Source organism: Pyxicephalus adspersus, chromosome 2 (genome assembly GCF_032062135.1).
Source record: "Pyxicephalus adspersus chromosome 2, UCB_Pads_2.0, whole genome shotgun sequence".
In the NCBI taxonomy this organism is placed as follows: Eukaryota; Metazoa; Chordata; class Amphibia; order Anura; family Pyxicephalidae; genus Pyxicephalus; species Pyxicephalus adspersus.
Window position 1 is genome coordinate 28,226,912 of NC_092859.1, and position 22,169 is coordinate 28,249,080.

Sequence of the window (22,169 nt, forward strand, 5' to 3'; positions counted from 1 at the left end):
ATGGAGGCGGGATCTGAAAAATAGAAAAAAAGTCAGTTCAAGATTGGAGATGTTGTTGCCAACATTATTAGTGATTGTCAATCAAGCATATTTCACCCCTGAAGTCATGAAAAAAAAGTTGAACAAGAAATCTGGTTGTTCCTAATCTAGTTTGGTTCTTTTCTCCAGTTTTAAGGCTCAAAGGAGTCTTAAAGGTGGTGTTAAAGGCTATAAATATAAATAAATAAATATATATATATATATATATATATATATATATATATATACCGGTATATGCGGTATATGAAAAAATCTACTAGATAGGGGGTGGTGATCCCTCATAGTAGTCACAGCAGGTGTTAGAAAGCTGTTAACTGTTACTAATGCAACATCTTTTATTTGTAATAAAAGATGTTGCATCCCCAAAGCCCAACACTTTCACCCCTATCCTGTCTGTGTGCTCAGGGCTTTCAACCCACTATAATAGTAGACGGACTATCCTTTTAATTCACAGAAATCCTGAAACAGCTTATCATTAATGTATACATATTGTGCAACTGTGCAGCTCCTCAAAATTTATTTAATTTTGTTTCTGCAAAGGTGTCTGTTATCTACCTGGTATTCAATGCCAATGGGGAAGTCATTAGCACAAAGGTGAGTAATACCACTGTCATGTCTAAAGATTTCAGTATAAAGATTAGGATGCAGTAAATTATCTGATTTATACAGTGCAAAGATGTGCAAGAAGTCTTTTAGATGAGAAGACTCTCACTACAAAATAGATGTTAGAGTTAGGTTAAATTTGTCAAAATTGCCTTTGTTAAATTTGTTAAAAAGGAACAAAGAAATCAGCAAGGCCAACTTCATAATTACAATAAACTACCAAAATTGTCTGGATATCAATAATGACTTTCAAAGGATCAGTGAAATTAATGTGGAGCACACTAAAAAGTTATTCAAAGTGCATTTGACGTCAGAAAGCGAATAATTGCTATGCAATAGGGAACATTAAGAAATAGAAATGTTAATTGTGTGTGTAGAGGCATATGTACCTTTTTGTCTGGAACTCATTGTTTTACATTATCCTATGTGTGACATTATATATATATCCATCTATATATATATATATATTCTGTTTTAAAATGTGTTTTTTCTTTTCACATGCATCCAGTCTCATTCTTATGCCAATACACAGAATGTGATGGAGTTAACCAGCAGTTTAAAAGGTGAGTAGTGCTTTTACAAACCATTGATGAGGTCTTTTTGACAATGAACATGGTTCCTAGCTGTCAGATTTGTCTGTCACATACATCCCTGGTTTACTTGGAACAATAGGGTACCTACTATGTCAGCTATGGCAAAGTAATTACATCCTGGCTATAGTTTTATTCACAAAATGAGGCTTCATTTAAAACATTATATGATGCCAAATGTATATTCAGTGTTTTTTCAAGATTTCATTAAAACCGTGTATTGTACTGGATAAAACCTTGTTGTAAAAATGATTTAGGTAAGTAAATTAGTCTTACCCAACACATAATTACACAAAATTTTCCTAGGGAATATCTAGGCCTTAATTACCCCTGGCCATGAAAGAGTTAATCATCTAATCTATGCACATTCAGTCTTTGAGTAGGGTGCTTCTAAGCAAACTAATAAACTTTAAACGTAAGCTTTTACTGTATTGGCAACATTTTAAACATTCTCATCAGACGATGAGCATAATGTTCTAACTCTGAAATTATGCAGACTTATTGTTCCCAAATTTTTGGTATATATTTTCAGGATTCTCCTGGAATAGACCTCTCCCAATATTTAAAAACATCTTGCCCTCAAGATTTCCTTTCAATGGTGTCATGGAGCCAGGTTGTTTCTTCATCATCCCTTCAGACGTCACTGACACCCCTCTATCAAATACTTTGTGCCATGGCTATGAATCAGGAGATGGAGTGCAAAAGTCAGGTCAGTATGACAGCCCGTGGTATGGAAAGAACATGGGAAAGACACACCAGACGATAAAACAAATGTTTTCGATTTTAGTAGTTGCTGGAGAATTAGGTGTATGTCTAGCCATAACTTATTCCTAAATTTTACATTAAGTGAGAAATGCTTACATACCCTGTGAGAGAAGGTTCTTTACCAGAGCCCCAGATAGGCAGAAGGCAACAAACATGAATACTAATTATTATCCTTTTATCCTAAAGTTTTTGACTTGACTTACACTTTAATCATTTACCATTCACTCCAAAAAAGCTGAAACATGAAACAGAATGTTTGCCTAAACTACCAACCAGCTGATTGATTTCATTCTTCAACTGAAAATTTAATATTAATAAACTGTCTGGTTGGTACGGACATTTCCACTTCTTTTCTTCAGATTTGTTCTTTCCATGTGACTTACATACTTTTTATAACATTGCACTTTTGTTTTCTTAATAGTAAAAGTCCCGATGTCATCTCTTTACAGCGAAGGTGGAAAATTAAGGTAAAAAAACAGGAGAATATTTATTTCTTGATGAATTTATATTAGCATAGATTAAACACATTTGCTTTCATGATATATGTTTTTGTTTATTTTCTTGTTTAGTTCTGGAGGTCTTTGGGTTAGAGAATCCCTGGAAAAGGAAACTGGGAGCTCTGTGTTACCCGGGGCATTTGTAAGGCATGGTCTGTCTCCCCCAGCTGTGAGAATGAGCGGATCGGCTCCCCCTCTAGTACACAGAGATATGGAAGTACTAAGCAATCTCTATAATTCAGGTAAGAAAACTGCAAGTCAAAAGACAGTAGAGCCTTTTTAAACCTGAATTCCAGTCAAACATTATTGTATAAAATATTTTTTGATTGGAAGCAGAAATACCTGAACTTGTGATTAGCCTTTTTCAATTTCCTGCAAAGCAAGGTTTAAACGGGTGAAAGGAAGCACAGCGCACAAGGCCTGTTGTGCTGCAGAGCAAAGAAAATGCTAATAAAAAGACATAGCCTTTTGAGAGAATTGTTGCTTTTTACTTTCCATTCCTATCAAAGATGGTCCGGGAATGGTGTAAGCAAGATAAGGCTGTGTTGTGTGGTAGAGCTGTCAACCTGGACTCTACCAGGACTGGATAGACAAAAATACAAATGCCCTGTTAGGTAAACCACTCCTTTAGCTTTATTCCTTCTATAAATTCATCTGCATGATTTGTTTCTAATACAGATCCTAAATGTGAGGTTTAATTCCTCATTTTAGGGCAATGCAAATGACTTTTTTATTTCTCCCTTACCACACTGATATATCCTACTATTATTTACTACCAACTGCGTACAGTTTCAAACTTCTATGTCCATGTGTTTCAATGACAGTAATTGATTCCCCACCAGGGAATGTTTCAGTGCATTATAAATAGACCCCAGTGACTTCCAGGAATTAAGGCTTGGGGACCAATGAGACAGTACAACCAGTCAAGTTATGGAGATGAATGCTTAAAGCAACCAAACATTCCTGTGAAAAAAATAGCGAAGTTAAAAAACAGTATAGAGAAATATAACTTCATGTCTTTGTTTGTTTCTATTAGAATAGTAGATAGAGCCGTGGAAGTCTACCAGCTATCAATGTAGGTATCTATTGGTATCTCCAATAGAAGGAATGAAATATTTCTGCACTAAATTGTATTTCTCCTATTGAAGAACACTTTATTTGTGTTTAAAATCATGCTCTCTACTGAACGATAGCTTTTTTCTTTTTTTTTTGACAGTGGCCTTCTTACTTGTCTGTAAGAAGAAGTATAACCCACAGGTACTTCCTGTGTGATTCAGTGGGCACCAAGAGAAGGATTTACAAAAAATATTAAAAACCTTATTTTTCATTTCTGGAGAGAAAGTTGAAATCATATATATTGGGCCCTATTTAATAAATCTCTCCAAGGCTGGAGAGGATACACTCTCATCAGTGAAGCTAGGTAATCCAGAACACCTGGAATGGATCTAGTCCAGGATGCTAGCAAATTATTTTGAAGAAATCCTTTCCAGGTTTACTGGATCACCCAGCTTCACTGATGAAACTGTATCATCTCCAGCCTTTAATAAATCAGGGCTATTAAATCTGACTATTATAAGCACCTCTATGAGTGTTGTATAGTTTGTCTCAATCTCTAAATTTACACTTTTTCTGAGTGAGCCTTTAGATTATCCACACTAAAACTGTCCAACCCATATGATGAAAAAAGTTTTATAGTTACTTTACGTAATTGCCATTAATCAAATTGTTTTGGTAAAATCTCAAGGAAATGATGTGCGGTGGAGGCAAAAGGATTCTTCTTCAATGCTGTTAAACCGAGAAATATGTTCAGAGGGCTGCAGAGAAAAGGAAGGAACAGTGAGTATTAGGCATGAGAAAGGAGAAATCTCTCTTCCAGCTGTGACAAACTCTACAGAAGTCAAGCTTACTGGAGTAAATGATCGAAATTTTCTGCATCCCACACCTGTCACAAAGATTCGGTAAGATTCGGCTCTTTTTAAGTTCCTATTTTATGTTCATGGATTTCCTTCTTATTTTTTTATTATTGTGTTGCTATATTAACCAGCTGCAGACATTGGAAATGCTACGGTCTCCAGAAAAAATTGATGTCTGCAGTACGCCCTGCTTCTGTCCTGGACCACACACTACTTGTATTTGCTAGCTATTTCCATCATTTAAAACCATAGCCTGGAGTTGTTGTGTAGATACAAAAACAGGAGAAGCTGTCTCAGTCCAAGAATAGACACAGACCCTGATTTATTAAAGTTTTCCAAGGCTGGAGAGAATACACTTTCACCAGTGAAGCTGGGTGATCCAACAAACCTGGGATGGATCTGATCCAGGATTCAAAGCATTTGCTAATAGCAAATGAATTGAATAAATCCATTCCAGGTTTTCTGGATCACACTGCTTCACTGATGAAAGTGTATTCTCTCCAGCCTTGGAGAGCTTTAATAAATCAGGCCAACAGTGTTTATAAACTTTACAGATAGCAGATACACAAAAACACTCACCCTATTTTTATTTTTCTAACTTTAAATATTTGATTTTTTACTTTTTATTTATTTATTCAATGACTCTGGTGGTCACTGGACCACCTTTATACAGGGAGAACACTAGGTCACAGCCCCCAGCATCTCCTCACCAGGGGTGTGTGAATCAGAGCAGGTCCTGTAGGGACAGCCAGAAATCAGGTACTGGATAGGCTGACACCTCAGTAAGGAGTATAAGCGGCAGGCCAGGGTGAGGGTAAACAGCTGACAAGAAACAAGGTCAAGACAGTCCAAGGTCAGCAAGTAAGAATCAAGGCCTACGCCAAGATCATGGCAACTGGAAGACAGGAAGCAGGGTCAAGGTCAGGCCAAGATCAGGTATCTAGAAAAGCATCCAGGCAGAGTGTAGTTTAATAGGTCACATTTAACATGCTAAAGTTCCAGCAACCTGTGCCTAGGGCTAGAGAGGTTTAAATAGTAGTAGCAGCCAATAGCAGGACTGGATTAAAGCCAGGAACTAATCTGCTCATTGGCTTCAGCACATACTATAAGATCACCTTCATCTGTACATCCTAAGTGTATGTGCTAAGGATGCCAAGAAAAGTACATCTAAGATAAACACTGCACAGCTAAAGGGAGGCCAGGGATGCTGCAGGTTGCTAAAGGGATGATCTGCTGGCAGGGTGGTAACAGCAAGAAAATCTGGGACAACCATTTGTGCTTCAACCTATTTTTAATAAGATAATGCCAAGGAGATACCCATAGAACCAAAATAGCAAGCAAACACCAAGGAAACATTATCCACAAAGTAGTGACAAATAAATGTGTTGTCTGAGCTCCAACTAGCCGCTTAAACAAACAAACCGACTGACTAACAGATGAAGAATAGAGGAGGCCTGCATCCACACAGACACTGAGGAATAAACCATTACAGAGCTCATTTATAGACTAGTCAAGGGGTGGTCCATTAGGGAGTTCAGGAGGACAGAGTTGACCCATGGTGGAGTGACATGAGGAGATGCAGAAAAAAAATATTTATTTACAAGAGAAAATAAATCCTTGTCCTAAAAAAGATGATACATGCTACTTTATTACTGTCAGCAATTACAAGGTTTTTGTCAATAAACAGGCACATAAGAGAAATATAAACATTGCTCTTGGCCATAGGGGTGGGGGCTAAAGTATTTATGTATAGAAATTTTCCTAGTGGGAGCAAATACTTTGTAGTCTGATTAACTTCATAAAGCCTAACTGTGAGCTAATATTTTCTTTCACAAGAGAATCCCCAGCTGGGTGCAATGCTGACCTCTGGTGCAAAGCTTTTTACTGCAGTAATTCCTTTCTGACACTAGATGTCTACAACATTTCCACTTTCAATATTGTATCTTTATGTCTTCTGCAGGCACATTCAGAATACATTTCCAAAAACGGCAGCTCACTCTCAAACATCAAATTCTTCCGGTATCACCAGTGTCACACTGCCTAAAAAGGGTAGAGGTCAATCTGGCAATGAACTGCTACAGAAAAGGAAGCTAGGCAGACTCTTTAGTCCTCACCCTCAGGAAACCCAAGCTGATAGGCAGTATTCCACCCTCCCAGTGAACACTTGGAAAGATGTTCTGATTGGACTACAGGGGAGTGGAGATGGAACATCTGGAGGGGCTACTCCACTGCACTTCAGGAACCAACCCGTTGCTACTGCACCAAAAGAGAACACCTCAAAACATAGGACTAACAATTCTGGGAACACATCCAGGAAACCAAGACTGCGGATCAGTCTGGCACCTCTCAAAAAATAATCCCATATTCCCCAGACTCTAAATTCTGCTTGGAATCATAGTTGGTGGGCCTTTTCTCCATTTATTATGGATGATCCATTACTGATGTCCATGGTTTAACAGTATTTATAACCTAATATACAATCACTCTTAAAAACATATAGCATGAATATATTTTAATTGCTGAATTCATCTGTGGTTTGGTGCACAACAACACCTTCTGTATGTATGCAGTACAAGAGGCTGCAGAAAGAGTTCAGATCTTAGGATTACCCACAACCTCAGCTGTGTTTAGCAAAAGATTTCTTCTGCAAGTCATGCAACCACCCCCGTCAAGCCTCTGTCCTGCACAGAATGAGCAGGAAAGCCATATCTAGGAGTCATCCTTATGTCAGATGTCCTTAACCCGGGGACTACCTGTAATATGTTTCCTTATAGCAATACATGACATAACACTTTTCTGTTTCACACATCAAATGTCTAAACCTTGCCTTTGGTACAAATTCTTCTTCAAAAGATATCTAAACCTCATAACAAACATAATTACTGTACATGGGTTGAAAAAGAAGTCATCAAGTACTAGAAACCAGCATCTTCCAAATAAAACTATATATACATATTTCATTTCGTTTATTGCAGCTTACTAGTCCCTTGATGTGGTTGCTGCATTTGTGTTTAGTATTTAGTCTTTTTTGGTTGTTAATCTTGTCGGAATTCTAATATACTTTTTATTTCCTGTTCACCTAGCTGATTTCTTAACCAGTGTTATCAGTAGTGTTGGTGTTTGAATTCGGGTCGTCCTTATATTCGGCCCGAATATGGCCGTTCGAATTGGGGTAGACCCAAACCCGAAAAACACGTGGTTCGCAGGCATGAATTCGGCACTCCCACAGTGCCTAGGGACCTCCCCCATAATGCCTAGGACCCTCCAAGAAGAGCAGGGATCCTCTCCTCCATCTTTGTGGTGGTCGGGAGCTGATTGGCTCTCTGTCACCACATGCCACACAGGCAGCCATTGGCCTATATAAGCGGCTTGCCCGCATTTACCACTCGTGACAGAGATCTGCTAGCAGACAGAACCTCTTCGTGCTGCTGGCAGTGTTAAAGTAAAATTAAATTGCTGCAGTTAGATAGACTGTTTTCCTATTAGATAAATAGTTGTATTGTACTGTATTTCTTCAGTCCTGTAATCTACTCCACTCAGATAGGTAGAGAGTTTCACTGTTAGTGAGATAGATAGTTGTATATTGTACTGTATTGCTCCTCTCCTGTAGTCAGTCAGTGTGTTACATACAGGCAGCCAGAGCCAGGGTACCCGGACAGCGTGCACACCATCACACTTGTAACGAGAGACAGACGCAGTGTCAGAGGTCACATTTGTATACTATGCTGCATATTACAAGCGTCACCACTGAAGGAAAGTGACCCCCCCAAAAAAAAAAAAAAATCTGCTTACTGTAATAATTTACACTTTGTAAAGCATTTTAACTCAATAGTATTTTGCAGGGTGTGAAGCCACACAAACATTTTAACTCAGGGAGTAAAGCAGTATAGGTTGGTTTTTAACTGCAGACAGAGAACAAGAAGCCAGCCAGACCTTAGACATTTTAGCACTGCTGGTGGTGGTGTTCGCCCATTATTACTGCACCTTGAACAACAGGTAGTAGAGTACATGACACAGCCTGGGTCAAGTGCACCCCCTCTTCCTCCAAGTCCCAGACACAGGCCTCACAGTGATCTCAAACTATAGTCCCTAATACACTTCTTCCTTCTCGGCTGGAAAGTCTCGTGTAGAGCAAAATGTTCATGAGTGCATAGAGGAGTCCCACCAAGGGGGTGGAGAAGGGGAGCAGGACGCATTCCTTGAAGACGCACAGTTTTTTGAGTCACTCGGCGAAGAGAGTCAGTTCACATGCTTTCCCTACTCTTACTTTTCACCCCAACACTCTGAGCCAGGGAGCCACTTCTAACTGGCTCCAAAAGGCTGCTGCTTCCTGTCGGCACATACAGGGACACTTGTCTCATCTAATGATGATGATGATGTCCTTGATCCCACATGGAGCAAACACGGAGATCATCAAAAGCAGGAGGAGGATGCAGAGCTCTCTCAAAGGGTGAGAGGGAGGAAAAATAAAAGCTGCCAACACTGCAGTCTTCACGTACCAGTCAGGCAAGTCATAGTCGTCCATCGTCTGCAGCTGTCACTACAGGTGTGCCTCAACAACCGCGGACCGCCATTACGAGCACCAGCTCCAGAGCACCTTTCGGCCCAGTTCGATGTTCGCCTGTGTGGGCATTTTTTAGTGTCCATAGTGATGACAAAACTATGGTCACCTGAAAACTGTGCTCAGCAGTTGAAACGAGGCAAAAACCCAAACAAGTTTGGAACAACTTGCATGAGCACACAATTAAAAAGCCACCACCCAGTAACCTGGTGGAAACACCTGGGCAAAGCACAGAGCTGTGTGCGTCGACCTCCGCCCCAGAAGCAAGCTCAAGCTGATAGATCTTCCTCCGCTGCCTTTCCTCCTTCTGCCACCAAAGGTCACTGTGCTGCTGCCAGCAATTTGAGTGGGGGATGTAGCCGAGCATTACAGTTTTTAGGCTCCACAAGCGGTGAGGAGGAGCTCCAATGCAGAGCAGCAGGTGTTTGTAGCATTGCTAGCAGCCAAGACCAGGCATTATTGCCATCCCCCACACCTTCTACCCCATCATTGCATTCCTTTACACATTCCTCTACGCGAAACCACAATTCGTAATGCCCAAGGCAGTATTTTGCACAAAAATGTGTTCCTGTTTGCATGAACACGTGCAGAGCAATGTGTCCGTGGCACTCACTGGCAAGGTGCACATGACAACCGACAGTTGGTCGAGCATGCACAGACTGGGAAGATATATTTCCTACACAGCTCATGGGGTGGCAGCAGGGGAAGATGCAGCTGCAGGAAGGCCTGTAAAACTAGCTCCGCCCAGAGCACATCGCCATGCAATCTCCTCCTCGACCTCCACTGCCACCTCCTCCTTTGACTCGTTTGTCTCAACCTCTTCCTCCAGCGACACTTTGCCATGAAGACCCAACACCTCCTATCCACCAGCATCTGTTCCCTGCCAGCAACAACCTGAAGTTTATTTCGGTGCACAAGTCAGACGTTACCACGCACTCCTGAGGTTGCATTGCTTTGACTTCTTCAGCCACACAGGTGCAACCATTCTAAGTGCCCTGCTTGAGCAGGAGAACATATGGCTAACTCCGCATGGACTCCAGCCAGGCAAGGTCGTGTGTGACAACGGGGCCAATCTGCTGGCAGCCCTGCATTCTGGGAAACTCACACAATTACCTTGCCTGGCCCACGTCATGAACCTCATAGTACAACGCTTCCTTGCAAAGTACCTAGGCCTCCACCTGCTGTTGCTGAAGGCCAGAAAGTTGTCAGCGCATTTCTGCCAGCCGTAAACAGCCAGTTCCAGATTGGTGGATTTACAGCAAAACTTCAATCTGGTGGTGCACCGGTTAATTTGTGATGTGGCCACAGGTTGGAATTCCACCTTTTACATACTTCAGCAGCTCGCTGAACAACAGAAAGCGTTGGTGGATTACGTTGGTGGATTACGAGTCTTCTTGTTTGAGACGCTTTATCTACATTACCTTACTTCAACCCTGCGGAGTGGTTGCAAATTGAGGTCTTGTGCACTGTATTGGCACTTTTGGAAGAGGCGACCAGTATAATCAGCAGGAATCAGGCCTGTGTCAGTGACACCATCCCCATATATGCCTGCTGGAACAGATGATGGTGGATCTCGGACATGACACAGAGTGGACCCTGCAGGAAGGGATGACGCTTACAACATCATCTCGGACAAGCGTGCCTACTGGGCATAGTGTACCGCTAATCCAGGAAGAGGAGGAGGATGAAGAGGATGAGGAGGAGATTGAGCATCCAAGTTTGCGCTGTGGCCGGAGCTGGCAGAACATGCCATTCAGATCCTTGCCTGCCCAGCCGCAAGTGTGTTATCCTGAAAGAGCTTTCAGTGCAGCTGAGTGACAAGCGCTTTCGCCTCTCCACAGAAAATGTCCACCGACTGTTATTAAAATGAATAAGGCTTGGATCGGCAATTACTTCAACACCCCCTCTGCAGAGTGCACCGATTAGTCGGCAACTGTTGCACGGCCTGCTGACACCTTGACGGGAAGAGCACTTTCACAGTCTTCTGCATCTCTTTCTACTCCTCGTGGCCCTCTACCTCTACTCTGTCTCTGAGGCCTATAACTTGCAATGGAGCTGTGTAACTGGCTAATTTTATTTTTCTTCTCCCCCTCGGGGCCCTCTGCCTCTATCTACTTTGAGGCCTATATCACTTGTAATGGAGCTGTGTAACCGGCTAATTTTTGGACGGGGAGGAACTCCCTCAGGACCAGGACACAGAGCTGTGTAACTGGCTAATTATTTGACTGAAAGACCCTCCTCTAGGCCCTCTGCCTCTACTCTGAAGCCTGTGTATGGCTTGTAACAGGGAAGTAAAACCTGGCGACTAATTTTGGGGCCGGAGGAACCCCCTCGGGGCCCTCTCTGCCTCGGAGGCCTGTATAAAATCTGGCATGTTCCTTTGACTGCCCAATAAAATGGCCTTGCCAGCAATATAAAAAAGCCTTCCCGATTTTTTTCTTGCCTTGTACAGTGTTGTACAGAACTGTCGAAGTCTTGACATGTCTTTTTAAATGTCTTTGTAGGCTGTAGAAGCTCTACACAGTCCCGAAAAATAACCCAAATTTTCCCCTTTTTGGTGTTCCAATTCGACTTCTGTGAAGTTCAATATCCCCCTATGTAATGGAGATGAGGAGTGGGTAGGTGTTTGTGGTACATAGGAGGGAAACCTAGGGTGACAACACTGATTACCCATAGATACAACGGAGAAGAAAATGTAACCACTCTAGAAAAGGTAGTGTATTATTCACAGGATCACCATGTAAAAAAATAAAGAAGGGTGAATAACAAGAAAAATGCCTTAACTTCATCTAAGGACTGGTAAGCTGCAATATTAAAAACACTTGTTTTTGGACTTTGATACACTTTCGGATATCTGCTTAGCTCCTTCATGTTAACCACCTAGTGAACTGCATCCTTCTTTTACCATGCCCAAAGCAAAACCACCCACATTATAATACATCTTCAACAGGTCCTTTTCAGCTTGTGCGTGTCTGCTGAGGATCTACACTTTTCTATGATAGCAGAGTATGACTTCCCCCATTTCTTAGATTATAAGCTGTTCTGGGCAGGGTCCTCTCCTCCTCCTGTGTCACTGTCTGTATCTGTCATTTGCAACCCCTGTTTCATGTACAGCACTGCATTAAGTTGTCATTATTTAAATACTGTTTAAAAATATTATTACTGAAGGTGCTGCACAGGTTCCCTGCTGGGCCAAGCTAAAGCTCTCAAGTCAAAAAGGAGCAGAAACTTTCCTGATTGATCTTCTATAAGGTTGGCTCTTCAGAGAGACCACTGCTTCCACACAAGGAGCAAAGGTTCATTTGGAACAAAAGTCCTTGTTCATTTGAAAGCTGTGACTATACTTTGCACAACCTTGTTTTACCTGAAATGTGTTCGGCTAAATCAAAATGAAACTTCAGTTTACTTACATTGTCAACTCAACAGGTAGACTTCTTCGGAATTACTGCTCCCAGTGAAATGTATTTTCCCAGAACAAATGTATTACCTCACGAAAAGAACTTACCAATGACACACTTACCAGTGCCTTTTAAGAGCTTTCATTAAAAAAATAAAATTAAAATTGTATAATCTGTTTATAGTAGTCACATTACTTCTATGCTCTCTTCCTGTGATTCTGGATAGAGACAGGTATAGGTTCTCTATGGGATTTGTTCATTTATGTCAGCTACATTAAGCATCCTGTAGGCCTCGGTGCACTTACAAATGGTGAAACTAAGAAATGACTGGTGTCCCTCTACACTACTTACCTACAGCACTGGGAAAGGTCACCCAAACTCTTCAGGTGATCCAGAAAGCATGGTTATCTGAAGTCCACGTGGGCCAGGAGACATGACTGCCTATTAGGTCAAATCGGGCTAGAAACAATGCAACAAAGGTTAGTGTTGTCACACAGGAAGCAGGAGATGCTGGCAGGATTAACAATTTTCTACAGCTCACCCACCCATAATGGCAACAACCCATTATGGGTTGTTGCCAACCAGAGAGACTTTTTTTCACAAGCCGATCAATCGCATTGGCTGTTAGGTGCTTTCTGATAGACAGGCAGTAGATTCAAATGAAAAATACTCTGCCGGCAATTAGCTTTTGATAATTGAATATTATCCCATTAGGGTGTACATGCACATAAGTCCCTGCCTGTAGATAATTATTTCAGTTTGTTTTATTCTTTCCTTCTCCTTATCTATATATTTATATATATATATATATATATATATATATATATATATATACAGGGAGAGATAGATTGATTCTACTACATATTTATATATATTCATTGTCTGCATTTACACAGTGACAGTGATTTGCTGATTGATCTGCTAAAAGGTTGGCTTATCAGGGAGACCACCGCTTCCACATAAAGATCAAAGGTTCATTCGGAGCAAAAATCCTTATTCTTTTAAAAGTTGTGACTACTTTCCATAAAAAATTATATAAAAACATTTTTTACCTGAAACGTGTTTAGCTGATTCAAAGTGAAAGTGTGGTTGAGTTACAATGTTGTACACAAATCGTTAAGGAGCAGAGTAAGATGAAGTGAAACTAAATTGTGTTTACAGGAAATACTGACTTAGGCTGTGACTCAGCAGATAGACCTTTTCAGAGTTCCCAGATCTGCAGATCCCAGTGGAATTAATTATACCAAAGGAAATGTAAACACTTGAAAAAAAAATTACCAGTGACACGCTTGCTAATGTCTATTAAGAGCTTTTATTAAAAAAAAATATATACCATATTTTTCGGACCATAAGACGCTCCGGACTATAAGACGCACCAGGTTTTCCGCACAAGGGAAAACAAGAAAAAAAAAATTGATTTGATTTCCCCTGAGATCCAGCGTGCTATATATATATATATATATATATATTGAGAATAAAAATTGTGCTTTTTTTTAAGCAGTCACATGACTAAAGTTCTCTTCCTGGGCTTGTGGGTAAAGACAGGTATGGGCACGGTGCTTTGTGTACTCTCATCACCTGCATTGTACGCTTCCAGACCTCAGAGCCCTTAGGTAAAGTTGTTCCAAAGGAATGATCGATATCGCTGAACACTACTTACCTATAGCACTGGGAAAGGTCACCCAAACTGGTTATCCAAAGTCTAGGAGACATGGCTGCCTGTTAAGTCACATCAGGCTAAAAACAATGCAACAAAGGTCAGTATTGTCACCCAGGAAGCAGGAGATGCTGGCAGAATTAACAATTATTTTAAGCTACAGATCACCCACACATTTAAAAAAAATTATATGCTATATCTAAAATAAAAGGAATTATTTTAGACTACAAACACTATAAAGTTTTAGCACTTTATGTTTATAAAGAAAGTTCTGACTACATTCCTTTAAATAGATGTATACATTCTACTTGTTCTTATCACTATGCAAACTGGATCCAACTAAAAATCTAAATTAATAGGCTGGTAATCATTAAAAAAAAATGCTGCAATAATAACCTTTGGACTGGAGCTGTATTATGCAGTAATTCCTTTCACCCCTTGATGTTCTTAGTTCCAGGGTAAATGACAGAATCACTAAACCCAACCTTCTCTAAGCCCAGGATGCCATGGATCTGCCCCTTGGTTGGCATCACCTTACAGCCTGGGCTTAGAGTATGCGTTGTATGGCACTCAGTGATCAATGTTCAGTGGAGTGGTAAAGCTCATCCACCACACAGTGGAAAGGGCATCGTGTTGGGGGGGGGGGAATGTTGGGGTTTTGTTTTAAAGAGACTTGCTAGTTATACACATGGTTTTCAAGATAAGGAGGGGGGTTAAGTGGCGACCATACAGACAATCTGTTCACATTTCGCTCATAACTCAGAGGACTTCTTATCCTCCTCTACAATGAACATTTATTTGCAGTAGAATGGTCTCCTCTGCTACTACAATCCTGAACTGCCTTTTCACCAAGCCACCATTTTGACTTTGGTTCTTCCTATCCCAGACCAGGAACTCAACTAGTTTACAAGTCTTACTACAACACATATTGCAGCTGCAGATCACATGGACTTCAATTTGCCATATTGTTTAATGTGCTCCTGGGATTTATGGATATTTCTTACAATGTATTATTATACCTGTACTCATTCTGCAGGTTCTATTCTCTCTCCACCTCCCCAATCTGTTAACTCCTTGTCTCCTTTACTCTCCTGCTTTCTCTGCACCTTCGTTCTCCACTGCTACTTGCTTGTGAAATTTACCTTTTCAGCAGGATACACCCTCCTGCTAATCTCTTTTTAATTCACCTAATTTACAGATTTGTACCTCCTTTCTGGTCTTCTGCCACATCTCTTTGTAGTTCCAAATTCAGGCTCTGGTGCTTTGCTTTCAAATCCCTCCACAGTTCTTGTCCCACTTACCTGTCTGACCTGATAGAAAAATACTCCCCCAGCCACTCTCTCCGCTCCTCCGAAGACCTACTACTGACTTTCTCACTCATAACCTCCTCACACGCACAGCTCCAAGACTTTTCCAGGGCTGCCCCAACTCTTGGGAATGGTCTTCCTCGTGTTATTCGACTTGCTAATACTTGCTCATTCTGCCTACCTGTCTTCTTCTTTCCTTTAAACCTCACCACTCATCCACCATTCCATCTCCTCCCTCTTATTGTGTGCTACTTTCCCCTCCTCTTAGATTGTAAGCTCTTCTGAGCAGGGTCATTATTTGAATCTATCATTTGTAACCTTAATATTATACAGGGCTGTGTAATATGATGTAGCAACATTACTACTGTCTAAAAATATTAATATCCGTAACATCTCATAACCACTCATAACATCAAAATGCCTTGCATCAGGTAATGCCTGCAGATCCGTTATGGGATGTCAAAGCCAATCAGAGAACCCCACTCAATCACATGACAATGACTCATGTTGGATGCTTTCTGATTCAAAGCAGGCGGGCAGTGATTCAAATAAAAAATGATGACCTCTAACATATATATTATTAACTTAGCATAATATCCAGTTAGGGACATAACGTACGTGGACATTAAAGTCCCTGCCTTTAGATAATTATTTCCATTTGTTTCATTTTACTACTTCACAATTTATATAAATATATATATATATATACATATATATATATTCATTGCCTGCATTTACACATTCTCAGTGGCTCACCTGCCTAGTTAAAGTACTGCATATATAAAGTCAAACCTTTTATGTTTGTTCATTTCGATTTGCGTAGAAGGGTTTTTCTTGTCATTTGTCATTTGTTTTGCTGATTTCTTTGGATGGGGGGTTCTCAGTGTTCTTATTAAACTTCCGCTCACCCCTGAATCTGTGACTTGCTTGAAACAGATAAAGAAATCATGTGATTTAGAGAAGAGAGCATCAGCCTGCTAGAGTGTACATGCATATTATTATCCCTGCCTATAGATAAATATTTCAGTTTATTACTTAACAATCTGTATTATATAATATATATGTATATTCATTGTCTGTGTTTATACAGTGACTTGCTAATTGAATTGATATAAGGTTGGCATCTCAGACCACTGCTTCCACATAGAGAGTAAAGGTTCATTTGGAACAAATTTCCTTTTTTAATTTTTTTTTAAAGCTGTGACTTCTTTCCAAAGAACATTTTCTACTTGAAAGGTGTTTAGCTGATTCAAACTGATACTTCAGGTGAGTTGCAATGTTGTACATACATGTTATAGAATAAATACTCACATAGGCTGTGATTGGCAGGTAGACCTCTTCAGAGTTCCCAGTTTTGCAGATTCTAGTGGAATTTATTTTACCAAAGCAAAAAAAAAACCTTACCTGTGACACCCTTAGCAATTATAATAAAAATAAAAATCATGGCACTCAGTGATCAATGTTCAGTGCAGTGGTAAAGCTCACCCAGCACTAAGTGCAGAGGGCATCAGGGAGGGTGAATGTTGGGGTTTTGTTTTTAAGAGACTTTCTGATTATACACATGGTTTTCCAGGATCAGGGGGTAAGTGGGGGCCATGGAGACAATCTGTTCACATTTCTGCTCATAACTTCTTACCCTTTTCTACAATGAACATTTAGTTGCAGTAGAATATAGAATTTGGCTCAATGTCTTTCCTACTGAACCAAGCCCAAATGGACAGCAGCAACATATTAGAAAGGCAGAGCGTACTGCATGTTACTAATGTTTTTTATTTGGGGTTTTAGCCAGCCATGTGTGCCCGGGTCTATCAGACCTAAAGTAAAACTTTCATGATACAAGACTGTGTTCTGAAAATATGATTTTCCTGGGTGTCCTGGTTGGATGGTACAACAAGTACTTCCAGGTATAGAGGGGTATGTGACTTCCCGCTCTCCTATTTGCCATCTTTCCTAGAAATAAATATTGGCCGGTGAGTGTGACCTGAGGGATTGGCTTAAATATAATACCAAATGTAGATATTACAACAATATAGTAAATAGCCTTACCACAACCAGCCTTCCATCTCCCTAACAAAGAGAGGTGTCAGCTGATCTCTGCTCTTTTTATCTTTTAAATAACTTACCAATTATTATCAATTCTTATAAATAACATCACAACGCTTTGTGTCCGGCTGATACCCACCATGCCGTTATAAGATGTCACAGCCAATCAACCACATCATTTTTTCATTTAGTTTCATTCTACTATCTTTCTTTCATTCTAATTCAGTTAATTTCATTCTACTATTCTTCTTTCATTCTAACTCAATTAGTTTCATTCTACTACATAACTATATGTACATATATTATACACTTATATATATATACTCATTGTCTAGTTTTTAAACAGTGGCCCTGCATATTGCAGTATGTTTGTACTGCATATCTAAAGAATCTTTTTGCTTTTTGTTTCATTTTGAATAGAGAAGAGTGTTTCTGATTGTCATTTGTGATTGGTTTTGCTGACTTCATTGGGGGTGGTTTTTCCTGTGCCCTCCCCTGGAGCTGTGACTTTGGTGAAAACAGCTGATGATATCATATGGTTTAGAGAAAAGAGAGAGCAGCAACCAGCAGACTGTGAATTAGCTGAGACTCCACATCAGTGGTGAGTTTATATTAACTTCTTTGTCATCCTCATATATTAAGTTATTAATATATATTAAGTGTACTTCTTGCATGGTTACTTTATTCTGTAAAAAGATTGGTCACCCTGAGCCTATTTTATTTTGTTTTATCTGAAACTGAAGGCTTGGGGTTAATCATTTTGGATAACTTCTGATACATGATCATGTGTTGAAAGTGAAAGCAATTCTTGTTTACTAATTTATACTTTGCAAAGTGAACTACTTTTTTGTATATTTTTATATTGAAAATATTATATAAAAAAAAATTTAAAGCGAAAAAAAAAGCTGTACACTCAGAAAAAGTATGTGTTTGCATGTGGGACATGTGCGTGAATAATATGGGTGGACTGTGTATGAAACTCGGAAGACTTCGCCCTGGAGGGATCCTTATCTATAGTGACCGATGTTTATACAGAATACGTCTCATCATGCTGACAGTGCAGGATACAACCACAGTAAATCACAGCGAAGGGTGACAGGGTTTAGAGATAGATGATCTTCACATCTACACTGCTAAAGAATCTTCTGAATTTGAAATTTCCAGGTGTGTGAGATTCCTTGGACCATTTGCCGGTTCCTTCTGACAGCCCCAATGTCAGTACTGTGTCCGTCAGTGCAGAAAGAATCACAGAGTGCAGAGAGGTAAATGCTCCACATTGCAAGGGTAAATGCTTATTTCTAGAAGGGGGGTAAATATTAGTTTTATATGCCTTACCCCATGATTGCCGGGGGGGGGGGTTCAAGGGCATCCCATGGCTATTCAAGCCAACTCCCTTAGTGCAGATTGGCCCTCAGAATTTTGACTGTTGGCTAAAGAGATTTTAGCAGTGCCTGTGACGGACCCTCTTTGTGTCTTTGTGACCATTCACACGTAGAAGGAACTTGGGAAGATTTTGCCACTCTACTGTATTTATAAAGACGTAAACAGAACTACAGCAAACCCCTATCCAAAAACGTAACCTGGAAGGAGCTATTCTGTAGTTCTCAGAAATAGCTGCAAACAATATAAATGATAACAGTGTAACAATGCTATCAGTTTACAAGAGTTCTAGCAGAATCAACAGGTATTTCTTTGCATCCATTGAACAGATATAACTCTCCAAATGGTATATTTACCAGGAAGCAAATCATTGTTAGGGTTTATATACCCTGTACGTTCTTCTGGGGTGGGTTCAGTTAGCCAATGTTTGGGTCATATCAATGTTTGGGTCAGATGTACTGACAGATCCTACTTTGCACATACTAAGTAGGAAACAGATCCTGCTGATGTAATAAGCAGTTATAGTTGCCCCCATGTACAAATATAACCTACAAATCATGGATGTTTTTAAAACCTGATGGCGTACTGTTGTGATTATTTACACCAATTTCTTTTCTACGCTTTATGCAAAAATGTAAAAAAAATCTGATCATTAAAAAAAATTGCTGTGGCAGTGTGACTGGTGCAAAGTGGAGGAACTGTATGTTACATGACAGAGAAATTCTTCCCAGGCAGTCTCAGATGGATGGGGCAACTCCTCTGTTGACATTCGTAAAGTATAAAGTTGCAGTCACAGCAATTTTCCACTGACCGCCCTGACCTATGAATAGAAGTCAGACTGCAGAAAAACAAGTCAGATAAACTCATCCAAAAACAACATCCTAACAGAGCCCGAGGCTGGAGGAGGCCCCGTGTGTAAGGTGAGGCCTGCACATTGTTTACGGGGGGCTTAGGGCTGCTGGCCCTAAAGTGCAATCCCAAGTATTTGGACAGGCAAACAACAGACCCGGGGCTTGTTCAAAAAGCAGCAGTATTGCTGCACAGGGTCGTACGGCTTCTTTGAAGAAAAATAAATCCAGATATTTATAAATAATAGCTTTACAAAAGTGAACTTTGCTGTACTGACTTCTAGCCTGGCACAGACTAACAGAACAGGTTTAATTATTAATGCAATCACTTTCATTGTTTGTAAACATTTTGGCCAAGGGCAAGATTATTTGCACCAATATTTGTTTTAATATGTACTATGTACCCTGGTATTTTGGATGCTATATGATTTAAGTAAAACCTATTCAAACTCATTCCTAAAAAGCCCCACCTTGCTCTTTCTTTTTATCTTCTCAATAAAAGTTTTGCTTAGAAAAATAGTTATTTGTATGGTATCAGTATTCATAAGGTAGTGGATATGAATAGGGGGTCTTTGTTATAAATAGGTACTTAGTTTACGTGTGTGTGTATATATATATTATTATTTATTATTAATGTTAAACAGGATTTATATAGCGCCAACATATTATGCAGCGCTGTACATTAAATAGGGGTTGCAAATGTCAGATGAATACAGACAGTGACACAGGAGGAGAGGACCCTGCCCCGAAGAGCTTACAATCTAGGAGGTGGGGGAAGTCTCACACAATAGGAGGGGGATATGTAGTGGTGGGAATAGTGACAGTTTCAAAAGATGGAAGAAGATGGGTAGGAAAGTTTGAATAAATGGGTTTTGAGTGTTTAAATGAGCAGAAAGTAGGAGCAAGCCCCACAGGATGAGGAAGACCATTACAGAGGTTTAGGGCAGTTCTAGAAAAGTCTTGAAGCCGTGTGTGTGATGAGGTTATGAATGAGGAAGTCATTAGTAGGTAATTGGAGGAACAAAGGGAGCGGCTGGCGGAGTATCTTTCTATCAGGTCAGAAAGGTAAGTGGGACAAGAATTGTGGAGTGATTTGAAGGCAAAGCACAGGAGCTTGAATTAAATTGTATATTTAGGGTTTCCATTTGCCTTCACTTTGGGTAGGACTTGTCTATGGGCACAATCACAGAACCCGAATCTTTAAGAGGACTCACATTACCTGTTGCACCAATTCCAACTGTAACACCCTTGAAATATTAAACACTTTCTGATCTCATAGAGGCAGACATAGGTAGCTATACAGCAGCTGCACAAGAGTCTCCGGACCCTTCTCCGCCAAAAGGGACCCTAAGTTCTGCACACTGTTCTGGTCCACTGTTGGTTATGTCTGCCACTGATTAGGGTTGTAATAATAAACTCCTAATTTCTAGCTGTTTTGCGCATCAGGCAGATTTTTTTTAATATAAATATTATAATTGGTTTTTAACATAGACGGAAAGAAAATACAGATACATACAAAAATATAACAGAACTTTAGGAATAAAAATATAAGCCAACATCCAAATATATAGCATACATGAATGGAATAAAGAGAATACATTTCAGGTATGGGCTTCATGATGTGTGGTCAACAGTTACATATATCACACAATAGGTTCAAAAGTCTGACCTCTGTCTCTCAGTATAAGCTATTTGTGTATTATCCACTTAGTTTAATTAAACACCAAATGTGTAGCCCTGTGTGAAACCCACCAAAATCTTGTAATACGTGTATGGAAGAATAAACAATATACAAGGATAGAGATAAAAAAGGTAGATGGTAGAGAGGAATAAGAGGAGGAAAAAAGATAGAACCATGAATCCCAATCGGGAATCAAACAATACAACAATGATATAATGATAGGTGGAATGCAGTTGGACAGTTTTTATAACACCTAATGATCTTCTGGTCCAGGGGCAGATTTTGACCCCATAGAGGAGTAATACTATGGAAAACACAAATGAATGTTGAATGTATGTACTGATTGTTTCTTTTTTTCCCCTCTTTTTTCTAGAAGAACATGGCGCGAAAGTGATTTCAAACGTGAAAAAAGATAATGGCAGATCTTGTGTCTCTCCTTCCTAAAGGTAAGAGAATTCCTGTGCCATTTACTTTTTTTTTTAGTCAGACACCCCTGTTCCTGAACTTATCTAATAAACAACCAATTACTGAGCTTTTTGAAATGACTCATAAAATCATTGTAAAAGTAAACAGATAGCAGATACAGAAATCAAGATCAATCAGCTTAAAGTAAACCGAAACTAAAGCTGAAGTGCTGTGAACCATTTAACATAATACTTTTTTTCTGTACTTGAGTAACAATTTAAAACATTTTTTACCTCAAATTGCCATTATAAAAAGAATCTGTTAATGCTCAGGTCACACCAGTAGATGGGGCTATGTCATCTAGTATGTAACTCTTGTGTAACTGTCACATGCATTAATAGTTTGTTGCCCAATTTACCTAACACAGTGACATCTACTGGTGACCAATAATAATGCTCAAGAGATCATTTTAGAGGTAGTGA

General features: G+C 39.8%; 1 protein-coding gene and 1 long non-coding RNA gene across 2 annotated transcripts in view; both read left to right on the top strand.

Moving 5' to 3' along the window:
• The window catches only part of AGBL3 (AGBL carboxypeptidase 3), a 36,591-nt gene extending 29,229 nt beyond the window's left edge, over window positions 1-7,362 (top strand). Inside the window, exons 11-17 of the mRNA XM_072400169.1 lie at window positions 580-633; window positions 1,151-1,205; window positions 1,765-1,941; window positions 2,419-2,464; window positions 2,567-2,736; window positions 4,239-4,452; window positions 6,368-7,362. Coding sequence (XP_072256270.1) covers window positions 580-633; window positions 1,151-1,205; window positions 1,765-1,941; window positions 2,419-2,464; window positions 2,567-2,736; window positions 4,239-4,452; window positions 6,368-6,764 — 1,113 coding nt within the window. The 3' untranslated portion in view covers window positions 6,765-7,362. The remainder of the gene's footprint in view (window positions 1-579; window positions 634-1,150; window positions 1,206-1,764; window positions 1,942-2,418; window positions 2,465-2,566; window positions 2,737-4,238; window positions 4,453-6,367) is intronic.
• Window positions 7,363-17,889: 10,527 nt separating this feature from the next.
• On the top strand, window positions 17,890-21,704 carry LOC140323260 (uncharacterized). Its single transcript, XR_011919324.1, has 3 exons — window positions 17,890-17,974; window positions 18,538-18,635; window positions 21,656-21,704. It is a non-coding gene; the product is annotated as an uncharacterized lncRNA (long non-coding RNA).
• Window positions 21,705-22,169: the final 465 nt, after the last annotated feature.